We start from the raw sequence: 17463 nt of genomic DNA, 5'->3' as shown, positions 1-17463 counted from the left end.
TTATAGTTGATTCAAATAGCACTGTGAGACAAAAGGCATACTTAGATTTGACTCATTTGTCTGAACATGAAAAAGTGAGAATTGCAATGATTATTAATCTTTTATTTTGCTGGGATTAATTAACTTGTTTCTTTTAAATAATATGCATTACCAAAATTATTAAGTTAAAAAATAGTAATTAATATTGCATTCCGTCAAAAATGAGATATTTTAAGGTCAATCTTTATTAACAGATCACTATTTACTATGCCGTGTTTCTTTGTGGGCGGAGGGGATAAAGCTGATGACCAGTTTTGTTTCATATCTATATAATATATACCAATTATCTGGTCCCTTTCAACCGTCTGGCGGCCGAGTGGAACACTGGTAATTCGGTCCGGGGTTTGAATCCAGCAAACGGACTGGTTGCATGCGCGTTTTCCCTATGTGTAACGTGCATACAAGCCATTTTCACTTAGAAAGTCCTTGACGAAGGCATCCCTCCCTTTAGGCAGATAACCCTCGAGGCTTTGCCATAATCACATACACACACTTTCAACCATCTGCGTTCTGCTCGATTTTGATACATTCTGGTCCTGAAATACGGGGCGCCTTTTTTTATTTATTTATTTTTTATTATTATTTTCTCTATCTTCATATATTACTATTCACATCTTTATAAACAAAATCAGTATAATGCAGGAATTCTATTTTTATTTTTAAAAAGCATAAAATACCGTTAACATAATATTAGTTAACAGTTTAATTAACATGGAAAAAAATACATAGGATCTTTTTGATTTTTATACATGCTAGCTAATTTGTTCAGCTAATAATATTACTTGCGCTCACTTATAATTATACAATTTTTTTTTTTTTTGTTTGTTTGTTTGTTTGTTTGTTTTAGTGTGATAAACTTTGAAACATGGCTCTAAACATAATCCAACTTTACATTCTTCACACCAAATGCTAGTCTCTAAACGTATTATTTCCCATTGTTGTCCTTTTGATGCAACACACAGGTTCTAGGTTCCTGTAGCACCATCTAGGTGCAAAACAAAACGTGAAATATCAATATTACAATTTTCTCAACCTACACGGAGAAAAAGCCAGAATCCGTATTGAAAATATGAGAAATAAACTTACGCATGTTATTTTTATGCCACTTGTATTTCGTATCCCGTGGAAATACGAACGGGGGCCATACGCAGAGGGTTAAAATGCTAGTATATGCAAACTCGCATTGTCAACAAAATTATTCATTTTCCAGAGCGAAGATAGTTTTATTTTTCGTCCAAAATTTTCACCTAGACTGCATTGCATTCCTTTTCTCTTTAGAAATCCTTTAAATCAGTTACATATCTCAATAGAGAAGATAAAAGAAGGTGAACTATTTACTTCTATATGAAGGTAAACAAATGAATTTTCAAGTTCCATTGTAAGCCAATTACTTGACTTGCAATGGAACTTAAAGGGAGGATAAGTAGGATTCAAAGTAAGCAGTTTACTGTGAAAGAGTATTCAATAAAATACAGTTACGAAATTTTCGACAACAGTTACAATTCGAATATTAACCAAGTCATTCATTTCTTATTTTATCTATTGTTGTTTTCAATTTAGTTTAAAAATGTGCATTGCAAATACAAACCATTAGCCCATTATGTAATGATATATATGCATCTCTTGCATAAATTATCTCTTTATTTTTACTTCATTGCATATTTTATTCTCTACATAATTTTACATACACCGTACAAAATTTGAACCTTATTTTAAATTCAAAAATAAATAAAAATAAGAAACAGAAAAGTCTGAAAACTTTCAGACTTTTATGTTACTCTCAAATGGACCTCCCCCCCCCCCCATTTACAGAACATTTGACCTATCGTCACATTCAGCTAAAAATATTTAAAAACAGCATATCTTTAGAAATTTTATTGAATAAACATTTTTCTCCTAATTTATTTCTGTAATAATATATAGAAAATAAACAAATTACAGAGCGCCTTACTTATTACCTTACACGCACTCCCATATCACACATAAACAAGGAAGCCAAGCAAAAGGGGAGAGATTAAAAAATATGAAGTTGATTTATTATGTGGTGGATGGTGTTTCAAATCATTTAATTCTCTGTATCAGGGGTGTTTGTGGGACCCCGAAAAATCCCCTGAAACTTTTACGGACTTACTACCGACATTTTGGAGTTTCGAGAAGGGGGGGGAGAGAGAAATGAAAAATTACAATTATGAAGTATTGAATGACCTAATTATAAAAGTTCAATGAATTACTTTTTTTGCAAAATTAATAACCATAAATTTTCAAACATATAAACTACTACATTTTATGTAAATATTTTAAATTACCTGAATTAATTCTTTAAAAAAAATTATCTAATTTCTGCTGCTTTTTTTTATTTTCTGATGTTTATGGGCTTGTCTTTCTTTTGTGGTGAACTTCATAATTGCAGGAAGATTGACTTTTATTTTCCTCATTTACAGTTGAAGAAATTTCCTCGAGAACTGCACATGCAGAGGTAGAAGCAGTTTGCTTTTCTGCTAATGTAGAAGGTTTTTCAGAGGCTTTTATAGGTGACTCATCTGAAATACATGTTTTTAAGTCCTCTTGATATGTTTTCCAACTTCTGTTCATATTCAGTAAGAGATCTTTGTGAATTGAATCAGTCATTGGATTTTTTTAGCCATATTTTTCACATTAGGTTTCTTTAGAAGAAGTTTTTCCCCTTTTCACGCATTATCACTGCCTTTGGAGAAAGAAAGGAAAAGTTTTCACCACACACACTGACCTTGCATTTTCTGCTTTCAAAGCAAACAAAATTATCCAGATCAAAATGAACAATTCATTATTATTTCTACTTCCTTTTGAACGACGATCCCCGGATCGAAGTTCAAAATCCCCGGACACCCCTGCTGTATATAATGTATTCCAAAACAAATTTATAAATCTTAATTTGCATAAAAACTGATTTATGCATATAATAACTGCTTAATCTTAGTTGTTAAATTCCTTAATAAACAAAATTTCACTATAAAAAGAACCTAGTGCAATATTCTTCTGACCAGACTACGAAACACTTTGAACTTGCAGCCTTGTACGAGTGCCTCATTCTCTTCGCTAAACATAGACTTTGCTATGTTTATTTATTCTATTCGCTAAACATAGACTTTGCTCACTGGATGACTTTTCTCCGGCGACATTGTGCCATTTACGTCACTTGTGTAGTCGTGTACAGGGGCTAGGTAGCGGTATAATCTGTAGCCAATGTACAGCCACCTAGCCCCTGTAAGGCCATGTTTCTCACCCAACTCCTTTAATTCTTCGATAAGCGCTGGATAGTGGAGGAGAGGCATGCATCTGCTTACCTCTGGTAGATGCCAAGTGCCCCTGTTCTCCGTCACCTTAACACTCAGTCGGCAGCTCAATTCTCGGCAAATGAGCGTTTTGGCCAGTTTCCCTTAGAAAGACCTCCACAAACGCATCCCTTTCCTTAGGTAGATAGCCCTCAGGTGATATGCGATAATTAAATAAGCAAAAAAAAGGGGGGAGAAGAAAAAGAAACAAGGAAAAAAAAAAATAGTTTTCTAACTGCGTGAGGACGCCATTTCAAATATGCATTGAAAGTTTATTTTTTTTTTTTAAATCTTTTCAGCATATGAAATGATTCTGATGTAAAATATATTACTATCCAATTATACATTTTAAATCTGATATTCTCTTGCTGATTTAATTTTGCAATTTTCTTACACTTTTATACTGAGAAAATTCCAAATAGAGAATATTTATTGCCTTTTTGCACAACCTATTTGTGTGAACAAAGATTTTCTTCCATGTTATATTTGAGAAATAAATACAGCACAAAATTAAAAGTGGATCCTAATTTACGGTTAAAGCTAAATGAAATAAGAATGAAACTCTTAAACAAGCCCAAATTCCAGACTAAATTTTAGAATCAAAGTATTATAACTTAAATTCTGATAATTAAAATGGTAACCAACTTTTAATCTAATATGTTTTTATGTGTGCATATTTAATACAAATAGCCAACATGTTGTACAAATGGCAAAATATATATAGATTTCTATTGAGAAATTGAAAAATAATCATTGGAAAATGTAGTGGTGGTACTGAAGTTTTTAAATTTTTGTTTAGATGATAAGCCTTATGCAAAAGATTGAGAACTGCTAGCCTAGGTGGAATAACAAAGCATTTTGTAAGATATTAGATGAATATGCATTTAGACTGACATGGGGAATGTTATACATCTTCTGTATATTTAAAAGTAGAAAAATATGTAATATATATTGAATGCTTTTAATTACATATATCCTGAATTAAATGCATTTAATTTAAATTAAGCAGATTAAAAAATAAAAAAAAAATCTTAAGAACTGCATTTATTGCTTTTAAATATTTTGTTAATAGCACACACATTTATTCATTACTTTTACCTGCTCTTTTTTAATGCATTTTCCAAATCCTAGCACCTGAAGATTTCTATCAGATTCATTTAGAATTAAAAGTTTTCAGTATAAGTCCTACTATGAAACGTTTTTTCTTTAATCGTAACAAAATACTGTATCACATCCATCCATAGGTATGTTTATTCAACTTCCTCTACATGGCACTGATTTTCAATTTCTTTTGGAAAATCAGTACAATGTAGAGCTATTTCCTCAAAAGTAGTCTTTAAGGAACCAATAAATTATACTGTCATTTAAATATCATATTTTCGCATGTATAAGCTGCACCCTTAATTTTCACCTCCACTTCCCCTCCCAAAAAACATTATTGAGGAGAAGCCGCACAATGCCTATCAACCATCTACAATATAATTTTACTTTGCTTTGAAGATATGAAAGCAGCTAAAATGAAAACAGTAATTACCATTCACCACAACATTAATTTTATTGTTGACAAAAGAAACATGTTTCTGTGTTTAGCAAGCATCTCTCATTCGCTGACACTTGCCGTACTACTATAGTAGTTGCCTGCACTACCTTATCTCACTGCATATCATTCTCAGAACTGTCTAGAGCACTGAATATTCCACACTTCGAAAATTCTTTAATGACTCTTTCAGATTTAATATTTTCCCAAGATGCCAGAATCTATTCACGCACATACTTGGACATTTGATCTTTCCTTTTAGTGTACAGTCATGGTTTCCTGTTCTCAAGCTTTTAAACTTATTTAACAGTAATTGCTGCGATGCATATGCTGCTGTTTTGTCACGTTTATATGTACCTATTTCTAATCATTTCTGAGTATAAACTGCACTCCTGGTTTTAGTCTGCTTCTCTGTGACAAAAAGTGTGGCTTATATATAAAAGAATATGGTACATAATGTAGTTTAATCAGAACCTATGATAAATTTACTTGGTAAATGAAACCAACGATAACGTTTCTCTTTTCTGCACTAATGAATTGTCAAATACAAAGAGAGCTTTAAAATCTCAGAATATCATTTACAGAAGCATTATGTAATATAACAATTGAAACATTGACTGTACTTAAATTTTGATAAAACTAACATAGTAAATTGATTAAAAGGCATCTAATTCATGTTGATATCAGCATGCAAGTCATGAAAAACAAAAATTTTGAAATAAAATTTATAGCTTTATTACATGCATGAATATTTAAATTGCAAAATAAAATCTGAATGGTAAAAATTAAAATAGAATATGCGGACACGCAACCAAGAGCAAATTGCTACATTTTTCTCTCTGAACCTGCAGAAAACACACAAAAAATCAAAATGTTCTTCTCTAGACATAAGCAAAATGTTATGCTTGAAGTACACATTGAAGAAATGCATTTCTAAATAACATCAAACTTTTCTGTTTGTTAATAATAACGCTTCAGATTCTGTCAAATTGTAATACTCTATTTATTAGCTTTACAAAACAATTAAAATATTAAAACCTGTGTAGTAAAATGTGGGAATAATTTTTGTAAATAAATTTTTTAAAAGGAAATTTAGTTGATACTTAAAATTCCTAAAATTAATTTAAATATGCAGTAGACCCACAATTTCTTGTGATATGTACACATGTATGAAATAACTTTCTGAGTATTTAGTATTGCTTTAGATCAAAATACTGATCAAATCAAATTTTACAAAACAAGTCAAGTGACGGCAGTGCTATATTTAATTAATTAGCATGTCTTTAGACTGGTATTTTGCTATAAAAATTCCCATTCCCATTTATTTAATTTAAAATTTTGCATTTATTATTCTAAAATATTAGCCATTTTATAGTTATACTGTTCACTTAATTGTCTATTTTCCAGAAAGTTCACATAAATCTAAACCTTATTCACTAGTATATAATATTCATGAAAAATCAATTGCACTTGTTATTCCAAAAATGAATACTGAAAATGCACCTTTCACTTCAAAATAATACATACACTTTTTTTCAAGATATCAAGTTTAATTTTCTTTTTGCTGATTTATCACAAATCGGCAAAATAGTATTGAAATTACAATCAAATCTAATACAAATTTCTCCCATACATACAAATTGGGTTTTTGCAAATACCATCTTTAGAATATATACACAGCAACCACTGAAAATCACAGAACAACACGAGAGATAAATGTGTAGAAAGATTACTCAAAGAACAGCATCTGGTGCTTTTCCAAACACGACTCCAGAAACAATGGAAGAAGAATCTCATGTGGTGGGAGAAATAAGAATAAAATCAAATTTTTTTAGGTACCTATATTTTTACTGAATTTGAAAAAGATGCTATATGCATGAGGAATGATCGTTTCTGTACTGTACATGGCCCATGAAATACTAATGTGACTTTACAACAATTATGTCAGAAGTTCTTGCACATCTAAATGTAACAGCAGACTGATTCTCAAGATTACATCATATTAATTAAAAGTGTGGATAATTCGAACACTGCACAAGACAACTGAATTTTTCTTCCCTTATTAAAATACAAAATGAACCAGGCAGGAAATTACGTGCAAAATAAATTATTAAATAAGCTTTGATAAATTTTGATTGAGATTACCATTATTGCAATAATCATTTCAATTGCCTTGATAAGTGTATATTCTCTCCATATTTTAATTTCATAGTTAACAACACAATTTACAGCTTCTATGCACATCAGCCACACAAAAATATCTAAGTTCCATTATACATATGTGGGTACTTTATGAAAACAACAAGGGTTACAAAATGACAAAAAGTGTGCTTTATTACATACATAGCAATAACCAGTGACCATAAAACACACCAAACCTAACAGTGAAGCAACTGCCACACAAGACCTATATCATACTTCTGGAACAAGTCTGAAGTTATAATACATACATGATCAGAAGATTTTAATAAATAAGGCAAATGTATGAAAAATCTAAAATTCTTAGTCATTGCCCTCATACATTTAACCTTTGGGCAAACTCTTAATAAACTAAATAATACAGAAAATCTAAAAACACTTTTCTTCTGATAGAAGATACTGATAAGGACTGTGTGATGCAACAGCAAAGTTAAGAGAAAATACTCAGGCAATACATTTCTGCTACTTTACAGGTATGCCAAAACAGAAAAGCAATGATGAAAAGAAAGGGCTTGACGAGTTCCGCCATCAGATGGGATCTAAAAAACCTGTTTATGAGATACACAAAACTTCTCGAAAGAGTGCCGCCTACATCGAAATCACTTTTTTTTCCTACCATATGTCAGAGCAATCTGCAACCGTTATTTTCGATATTCTCTTCGAGTGAAATTTTAGTTACTGGTCCAGTAGGCATAACTTTGTTTACTGCTGTTCTTTTGCTGCCCTAGTCCTTGTGGTCCCCTCTGTCCTGCAGCTGGTGTGCCACCAGTTTGAGTTGTATCTTGCTGCATATGATGGTGAAGTAATGCCGTTGAATGGTGTTGGCCATGAGTCAAGACTGGTATGAACTGAGTAGCATATGGGCCTGAAGAAGCACCCAATGGACCAGCTGCCTGACTGCCAGCCAAGTTGAAAGGAGGTGGGGTGCCGGTATGGAAACCAGGCTTATCGTAAGACTATTAAAAATAAATGAAAAATACTCATTAAATTTACACAAAAATATGAACTACAGTGAACAATATATTTTATATTTCATACTTATATAAATATTCATAATTTGTGATAACGAACAAACATACTAATATTAAAATTCTAATCTTTAAAAATTAAAATACAAAGTATAGTATAAAAGCAATGAGGTTAGTTTTATGAAGAAGCACAAATTCATAAATTACACATAAGTAGTATCTCCTTCAACTCCCAAATGCCCCAAACAGCCCTTCATTCAAAGGACCACAACTGCCCAAAACTGGTATGTTCTTTTCTTTCCTTCCTCCTAAGGTATGCAGTAACAGGTGCAATTTCTCCAAATGCATTGTATCAGTTTGTTGCAGACAGCTTGTTCTAAAAGGATTTATTTGTGATTTTATCTTTATTTGTTAGACAGGAGGAAGGATGGCATTTTAAATCTTCAGACCTCTTTATGTGTTAATAATGGATGTGTGTTAACAATGTGTTAATAAAGAGGAGGAAACTCCTGTGAATCTAGAAAGGCATTTTAAGCACTTTAGTTTTTCCCAGTTAGTAGGCTTTGATTTTAAAAGAGTTAAAGTAACTTTAATGTAATAGCCATAATGTTGTCTCAGTCTTGATAGAACTGGAAGGCTTGAAGTGGAATCCCAACCCTGGAAGGTTTATGGATGTAAAATTTCATATAGATTGATGGCTTTTCAATTCATTACACATGAACATTTCTGCCAGCTACTGATCTATCCAATGTCAGATAAGACGGTACATTGGAAGAAAAGGTATGAAGTGAGAGGGTCATTTCGGAATTATATACAAGACAAGACAATTTATTCATAATATTTTGGAGAACTTTGAAATTTTAAGACCAAATCTCTACCACTTGAAGGGTTAAAGTAGCCTATCACATTTTTCTGAATGTGATCTTCCTTGATGAGAAACTAATTATTATTTTATAAACTAAATTATTTTATAAACGTATTTTATAAACGTAGAAACTAATATTATTTTATAAACGTATTTTTTATTTGGGAGAAACGTTACATGGACTCTCAAAAATAAGCAGAGTAAGGTAATACTGAAATACACTTTAAAATTTAGCAATGGAGAGTACTATCTAATAATAAAGATTATTATGGTGCAGTATGCTAATGCCTTGAATTCTAAGCCACACGTGAGTAATCCCAGCTTTTTTTAAACTTGGCACTTTGACATAATTTGAGTCACAGAAGGCAGAGCTTCTGCTCTCAGTTGTTGTTACTTCAGAGAGACTTTGGAGTATTGGAAGCTTTGCCTTTTAGCTGCGCTTTGCATTCCATTGTGTTTAACAGGGTTCGTACACATTTCTGCCCACGGAAATTAAGTACTTTTAAGGACCACTGATGAAAAAAATTAAGGACCTACGAGCGAATGGGAACTGAATAAATTCAATTAAAAATATTATCTATGCCTGAACTTCACTTTTATAATACCATCCTAAAAACAAAATAGATCCGTAAGTAGGATGCATTATTATTAAATATGACTTAATTAACATAATTATTATTAAGTTTGAGAATTAAATTTATGAAATTTATCAAGGGGCATTATATATTTTACACTTATAAGAACTGAACATATTTGAAAGGAGATAAGTGATATTTTATTTACGTTTTACTAACAGTTTTATGTTGATTTTATTTTACACCTCATTTTGTCACATACTTGCTCAGTCTAGAGCTTTACTAAATAGTAAGCAGATTTTATGTCAAGCGACATAGGTTAAAATGAGAAGTAAAATCATAATCAGCATGATGAACAACAAAAGACTGGCTGTTGTCACTGCTGCTGCTTACCTGCAAAGGTTGTGACTCAATTAATATACTTTAAGGTTCTAATACGCCACTAAAGCACCAGAGGTGATAAGTTGTTTTGCATTATTTTAAGTCTCACTAGATGCGAATATAAATACATGAATTTTTATATTTTTGTGTTTTATCTTGTGACTACGGTAAGGGTTAATGAAAGGAAATAACTCGCTTTAATATGCAGAGATAATTTTTAAGGGCCAGCAGTAAGCAATTATAAATAATTAAATTAGGTATAAGATAACCTTAGTCATTATGGATTTACTTGGTCACTATAAAATTTTATTTATTTTAAGCCCTATTAAAATCCCAATCTAATAAAATTTCACAGTTTAAAATACATGTAATTTATGACATTGATTCTTAAACGATATTTGGATAATTACACATGAAACATTTATGTTTTTAACAATACTCAACAAAATATTTATGCGTCTTTTTAATTTTAAACCATCCCAGACATTTTGGCTAATTTATATCGATTTCCTTCTCTTCAAGCACCTTTTTTAACAATTAGGAATTTGTCTCAATACACAAAAGAATGTTCTCACTAATTTTTGCATGTTTTATCTCCTAACCTGTCCACAATGTACCTATGAAGGTTTATTTGATCTGGTAAAAGTTAGATAGTCCAAAACACATTCACAGATATGAAGCAAATTATCGCTATATCTGAAAGTAACTACAATGTCCGACAAAGGTTTAAATAAGATTCTTATTTAAAAAGAACTTAAAAAATGAAGGCAAGTTCTTATGCTAACAAAATCAATTACAGCTCATAGTGATGTAATGAAACAAGAAGAGTCAAATTCAAACTAAAAATATGGATTAGTGGTCAAAGACTACACAATTTAATTTCATTTTAGTCTGGCTCAATAACTCTATCATCATAACAAACTCAAATGTCGCCAATGGTAATCCAAGATGAATAATTACAAATTATCAGAGCGGGCAGGAACTAATGCAGTGAGCAAGTGAAGGTCAGAAACACACTCTTGTCTTGCACTCCAAAAATCTCGGTTTAAAAACTGTCTAAGTTATTTGCATTCTGGTGAGAAAATAGAAAACGGAAATTATAGTAAGGACTGAAATTGTAAACAACTAGGTAATTTACATAATAATAACTGTACATATCTTTGAAGAATAAATTTGTTTTTTTGTACTCAGTTTCTTTCTTCCACGTTTCCTCTTCATTTTAGAATTTTTGGATTTAATTAAAGATTACTGATATTCTAAATAAACTAAATGCATTTAGAATGTATAGAAAAAGCTGCTCGTTTTATTTTTTTAGTAATATGAACATTCAGAAGAAATATTAAATATATATGATAAGCTTCGATTAGAGGGCTGATATGGCATAATTTTTAGAATTTAGTGACACACTGAGCAAAGTCTAGAAATGGCAAAACGTTTAGAATTTAGAACAGGCATTGCAAGCAGAATTTACGATCCACAGAAACTGCATCAGATGGGAAAATGCCTAGTGCCAGCCCTGTGTGTGATGCATTAAGATATATTAGATGAATCTTTTAAATTGTCAGTTCTCAATATCTTTATTAATAAAAGAATTCCTTTCTATAATGCCTGTCCATATGATAATATTAGAAGCATTTTTGATATTTTCCATTTTTGTGTCTACTGAAAAGTAGAGAAAATAAAGGGAAGACTAAAATGTTAAGGAAAAGATTCTAGTATCAGAAGTAAAACATTCAACTGTAATGTTTTCATTGTTCTTCCAGAACAATTTAAGCTTTAAGGAGAAAATTGATGTATGTTTTGAGAATTCTGAGACAATTACATGAGAAAAACCCTTACCATGAAAATATTAAAAATACATTTTAAATTAATTACATAGCTAGTTTGCTTTTGCTAAGAACTGTTTTGTAAATGGTGCTTTATAGCATTATACCTTGCTTATTTTCCACATATAATAAATGGCTGAAACAGAACTTTATAATATCACAGGAAAAAATAAAAATGCTTTACTTTAATCTTATTTCAGAAATATAATTAAAAAATATTACCATTATTTAAATGAAATTTATCAATGTTACAATGTTAAAAAAAAAATGCCGAAAATATCCTAGACTCAGAATTAAAAATTTTCTATAGAAACAGATCTTAAAATCGCCAAAACTTTGATAAGTCGCCAAATTTAGAAGGGTTTAATAAAAGAATTCACATCCCAAAAAGCGAAAAGAGCTTTTCATTAGAAAAAATTAAATAATTTTGATATGCTCATATTTCACTTCGAGTATCCCACCATTTAATATTAGAAACAGAAACATATTATAATCCATGAACCCATTTAAAAGATAACCATATTTGCCAGCACATTGCCAAAAATATTACTCTAAAATGTTAATTCACACTCAAAATGGCAGTCATAAAAACAAACAGAAATTTCTGATGATTAAAATTAAGGACCTTTTGATGATTTTGGCCGAAATTAAGGACTTTTAAGAACCAAAAATCGATTCCAAAAAACTTAAGGACCGTACAAACCCAGGTTTAATGCTCTTAGGAGTTTGAAATGTAACTACTGTATACTCTGTGATACTGTGAATACCTGTACAAGTATTTCTGTGGAATAAGAACTTTCTGTGTAATAAGAACTTTCTGTGTAATAAGAACTTTAAAGTGTTTCGTTTGATAAAATAAATTTTATCAATCTATCATCGGACCTGCGTTCATTCAATCATTACGAGCATTACAGTAAGGGCTGAAATTGTAAACAATTGGGTAATTTTTTAATATAAATTTTGAAATCTAATCTGAAAATAACTGAGAATTTTTTTGCTTGAGTTTAAATTTTGAACTGTGAAAGAATAAAATCAAGTAATTTAATAAAAAAAAAGAAGATATATTAATAAATATATACTAAATTCAATTAACTCTAATGAGCTAAAATATTGAGATCTAATTTTTTAAAAACTACTCATGCGATTTTTACAAAACTTGACACATTGGTATAGTCAGAATACCCATGTTAGAACAATGCTTTACATGAGTCCAATATAAATCCTAAGTCGTGCTTTCGAGACATAACTGCAAGTTAAATTTTGTCAATCGGCCCAGTAGAACATGAGATTTTTGTTTGTTTGTGCACGGTGTACATGTTCAGAGCAGAGAGTGAATGTACATGCTCAGAGCAGAGAGTGAAAGTTCAATCTGAAGGTAAAAACAATGCTACCTAACATGATACACAGAGATGGAAATTTGTCCTTCCTGTGCAATGAAAGCAGTCCCTTTATTTTTTTTCCACACCATGGATTCTAATAATTATCTTCTTCTAAATAAATTATCTTCTTTTTTTTTTAAATCAAGTTGTAAACATAAGGGCTAAATATTACATTTTAAGTTAAAGTTACAAAAATAAAACATGTTCATACTTTGGCTAGCTGGGCATGTGTTTTGCTATACACTGAGCCTGAAAGGTCAGGAACTGCTCCAGATCCTATATATAAAAATAAAAAAAAAAAAAAAAAAGGTTAAACTATGCTACTTAATAACTAATCATTGATACAAAAGAATCAATTAACTAATCAATGTGTATACACCTTTATCAGTGATCAACCAAGATAATGGATACATTTTGGAAGCAATTCTGTTTGCTATATTAAGCTAAATATTAATTTTAAAATACATATTAATTAAATACACAAGGGTACTTACATATAAACACAAGAACCTTAGCAGAACTCACCAAGTTTCCGGGAATGCCAAAATCTGGCAACGACACTCATAACAATCCTTCCGTAAAGCAACGCCGCCACTTTTGTATGCATTCTTTTTTGTTATATTCACATTCCAAGAGTTTTTATAACAAAAATCATGATATATATATATTTTTGCATTAAACTTAGTTTTAAAATATGAACTTGTGCAATTTGTCAGCAATGAAAGAAATTCTGATAAAATTTCTGCAGGAATACAGAATTTTGCTGAAATTCTTCTAAATGGAACAACAAGGAAATGTGTTTCCTAGATAGCTGCTGCTGCCGAGGTTTACATGAAGCCAAGTTTTCCAATTCGGTTATTTTTATTAAGCGAAAACAGATCACTCTAAACAGCACAAAACAATTACAGAAAGATCTGAAGAAGAATATAATTGTTTTATTTTTTTAATGTATCATGTAATCCTTATTTAATAATTCAAATTTTTACTTTAAATTGCTAAAGTATGTTTTCTTTTTGTATGTTGATAATGTTTACAGATTTAGGATAAATATGGATAGTTTGGGAACCTTTCTTAGAAAAAGGTGAGAATGAAAATCACCAACTTGCACCCGATATGTAACTTCTGCCTTTTTGTCTGCAAAAAATGACTAAATTGTGCCAAGATGGTTGTGTTAATATGTAAATGCCAACAGTTATACACTTAAATTTAAAAAAAATCCAAAATGTATTATCTTAAAACCCATATAAAATAATATAAATTATAAAAATTTTGACACATTAGTCAAGCTAGGTTCTGTACATAATATTATGAGCCACAAAATGTTTTGAATAGCCAGAAATAAGGCATGATTCTATAAAAAAAAAGAAAGAGAGCAGTTTACTAGCATCCTTTTTAATACTTGCATCAGTCTTTTACAGAAATTGATAAACATCCACTGAATATAGAAAGAAGAGTATTTAAATTTTTAAACAAAATTTTACTTTTAGGGTTTTTAAAGATTGCATTCATCCTCAGTTTACTCTGCATATTTCTATGCATTTGTACCATATTTTACACAATTTCATAATGTACATAAAATCTTAAAAAATTTATGAAAAATCTCAAAAATCTAGCACAAAAAATTAATTAAAAAGATTTGGTTGTATTTGAAACTGTATTTGCTTGTCTTTAATTATGAAGAAATACACTGTGCATGCACATTTTTCAGTGTTTTACAACAGCGGATGAATTCCATTATATCTATTTTAGACATGCAAATCACCATAAATAATATAAAAATACGTATCTCCACCCCTACAAATTCTTTTCCATTACGATTATATCATTTATATTTCAGTTAAGATTTTCAAAATTTATACTGATTATATAAATCATATCTTTGATAGTGATAATACCAAATAGTTCAATAGAAGTTACTAATGTTATGTTATGGCACATTTCACACAAACTCTATATGTTGCTTGAAAATTGCTTGATTAGTTAAGAGTAAAAAAGAGAAATAAGTTTGGTTGTTATAAGCTTGGCAACTTTCAGAGGGTTCTTGAAAATGTAGTCAGTTTTGCAAAACTTCACATTAAGAGACATGTTACAGAATTTTCCAGAAAAATCTTATTAAAACTTTATTTCTCTCCCCTCAGGCCTTTTCATTAATGTGCATACCCTAGTATAGGACAGTGAGCCTTCAGCATTAAAAATTTTTAACATTATCCTTAAATTAAAAGAGTTAAAGTAATTACTTCTCAATTAATGGTAAGCCCTCCCAAAAAAAACCTGAATATTTGCATTTATTAAAGAATTCTTACCATTCAGTTTATTATACAGATATCAAATACAATGTATTATTTTAAATAATGTATATTAAAGCAGAAGATAGAATATATTTTGCCTTTCCCTAGTACTATTTGGAAAAAACAATGAAAAATGTTTAATATCAATATATTTTGTGTAAAATCCAATTGTAATAGAAATTACAAGTATTATAACTACCCTGAAACTAATCTAGTTGTCTACTAACCCCCCTCTACACAAACAAGGGAGACACTTTAAAAATGAATAAAATAATGGTTTTCATATAGCTCTTTTAAAAAATGAATATTTTATTCTTATGCATAATTAAAAAGTTATGAGACAAAAGATTTTATGCTTTTCAAAGCATCTTCTTAAGAATATGTCTAAATCCTACCTGAAACTCCTTTAACTTGGTTCTGAGAAGCAGCACCGTAAGTACCTTTAGTATAATCCTGCGCTTGAGTTAGACTTTCATAGCCTGAAAAAATAAACAAACGAAAATAAATTGGGTGACACCAATATGCACAAAACGTAACTAACAAAACATTTTAAAAGAAAATTACAAGTTCTACTTGCTCTCATGCAGCAGAGGTCAAATAAACTAAAATCTGCTAAACAGCAATATCAACATTAAACCAAAGACAACTTCAACACTGCATGATGTAATAAAGATATATTAATATATGTGTTACTTGTTTTTATTAATATATTACTATTTGCTCTCTACAGCACTAGTAGCGGGAGCAGTTGTGATCTCTCGAGGTTGGGAAGGATTGGATTTCCAGAACCAGCCATTTAATAGGAGTCCCAGGGTTTGATATGAACCTTCTGAGAGTGAGTATAGAGAGTGAGTATAGTTACAGGGCAGCGACGTGCATCACATAGACTTTCCTGTCCTAGTCCGACATAGGCTTCCTCGTGGCCCTGCTGGTAACCAGTTTCCCCTTAGCTGACCATGTTCGAACAACCAGCCCAGTGTATTGGCTAGATCAATAATCTAGATAGCCTCGACTACTGGTGTAAATAATCTGTCTTCCAGCACTAAAACCATTGCTCATTTGGTAGGTTCCGGCTCGGTAGGGACCATACTGGTAACCATACTGTCTTGTCTGCCCCTTGGTTGAGAAGACATTACATGGTTTGATATTGCAGGTTGTATGGGGAAACAGGCTACCCTTGGTCAATACTGAGGGACGAATGATGCCAACCTTCTGACTTTATTCATTTTCAATTGATGTTAGCCATCCAACATTGTGCTTGAATACATATACTGTGCACGTTCGGTTGAAAGACTACGTTATTCCAAATTAGATGGCTTTAGGTACAGTTGTTTTTCCACAGTGCGAGAAACATTCATGCAGATTCTTCATTATTTAGTTTTTTTATATATAATACATGATGATAATATTTGATGGCAACAGTTAAGCGAATCAACATAGAACGTAAAATGATATAAAATGCCATTTTGAGACTAACTCTTTGGGCTTAAAAAATGTGATACCTTCTGTGTATTACATACTGTGCATGATTAACTTTGTGGTGCATTTTGCTGCAACCAGTTCTTGACTAAATAAATCTATTCTGGTAACAAACAATGTTGTGACTAAGAGATTTTACTCTCTGCACAAGGAAAGCGTTCAGTATGTTAGTGGATAAGCTAGATCTAAACTCAGCTTGATTCTTCTACATGATTCTGAAAATCCTTTCAGTCAGTGCAATGCTGTAAGGTACTAATAAAGTAGTCAACATTACCCTGCTAAACTTTCTAAATTTTTCAATCCCACTATTACGATCCTGCAATCTTGAAATATTGTGTTATTTGAAAAGTAGCAAGAACTTTCTCAGCCAAACTGGTGAATTGATAAGCAGTAAATTCAGTTTCCAATTGGTCAGCATCGACAGACAGATTTCTGTAAATAATGCACTGAACAGAAGAAAATAAAACTTCCTTTCTCAAAGAAACATTCACTACTTCTGCATGCTTCAGAAACTCACTATTGATGTGCATTTTCTTGGGCATTTCAACTGCAATATGAAACAACATAGGAGTACACATTTACAGAACTTGTACTGTAATCTGAATACCATTAGTAC

General features: G+C 31.0%; 1 protein-coding gene across 5 annotated transcripts in view; it reads right to left on the bottom strand.

Moving 5' to 3' along the window:
• Nucleotides 1-5598: 5598 nt before the first annotated feature.
• The window catches only part of LOC118193293 (ubiquitin-associated protein 2-like), an 89769-nt gene continuing 77904 nt past the window's right edge, over nt 5599-17463 (bottom strand). For all 5 annotated transcript variants that reach the window (XM_035364350.2, XM_035364353.2, XM_035364352.2 and 2 more), the window contains 3 exons: nt 15764-15847; nt 13292-13356; nt 5599-8042 (listed from right to left, as the gene is read on the bottom strand). In XM_035364350.2, coding sequence (XP_035220241.1) covers nt 7758-8042; nt 13292-13356; nt 15764-15847 — 434 coding nt within the window. In that variant the 3' untranslated portion in view covers nt 5599-7757. The remainder of the gene's footprint in view (nt 8043-13291; nt 13357-15763; nt 15848-17463) is intronic.

Source organism: Stegodyphus dumicola, chromosome 4 (genome assembly GCF_044657685.1).
Source record: "Stegodyphus dumicola isolate Sdum_Otavi_A_Nest chromosome 4, ASM4465768v1".
Taxonomy (NCBI): domain Eukaryota; kingdom Metazoa; phylum Arthropoda; class Arachnida; order Araneae; family Eresidae; genus Stegodyphus; species Stegodyphus dumicola.
Note: the sequence above shows the minus strand (reverse complement) of the source record. Positions and strands in the feature narration are given on the sequence as shown.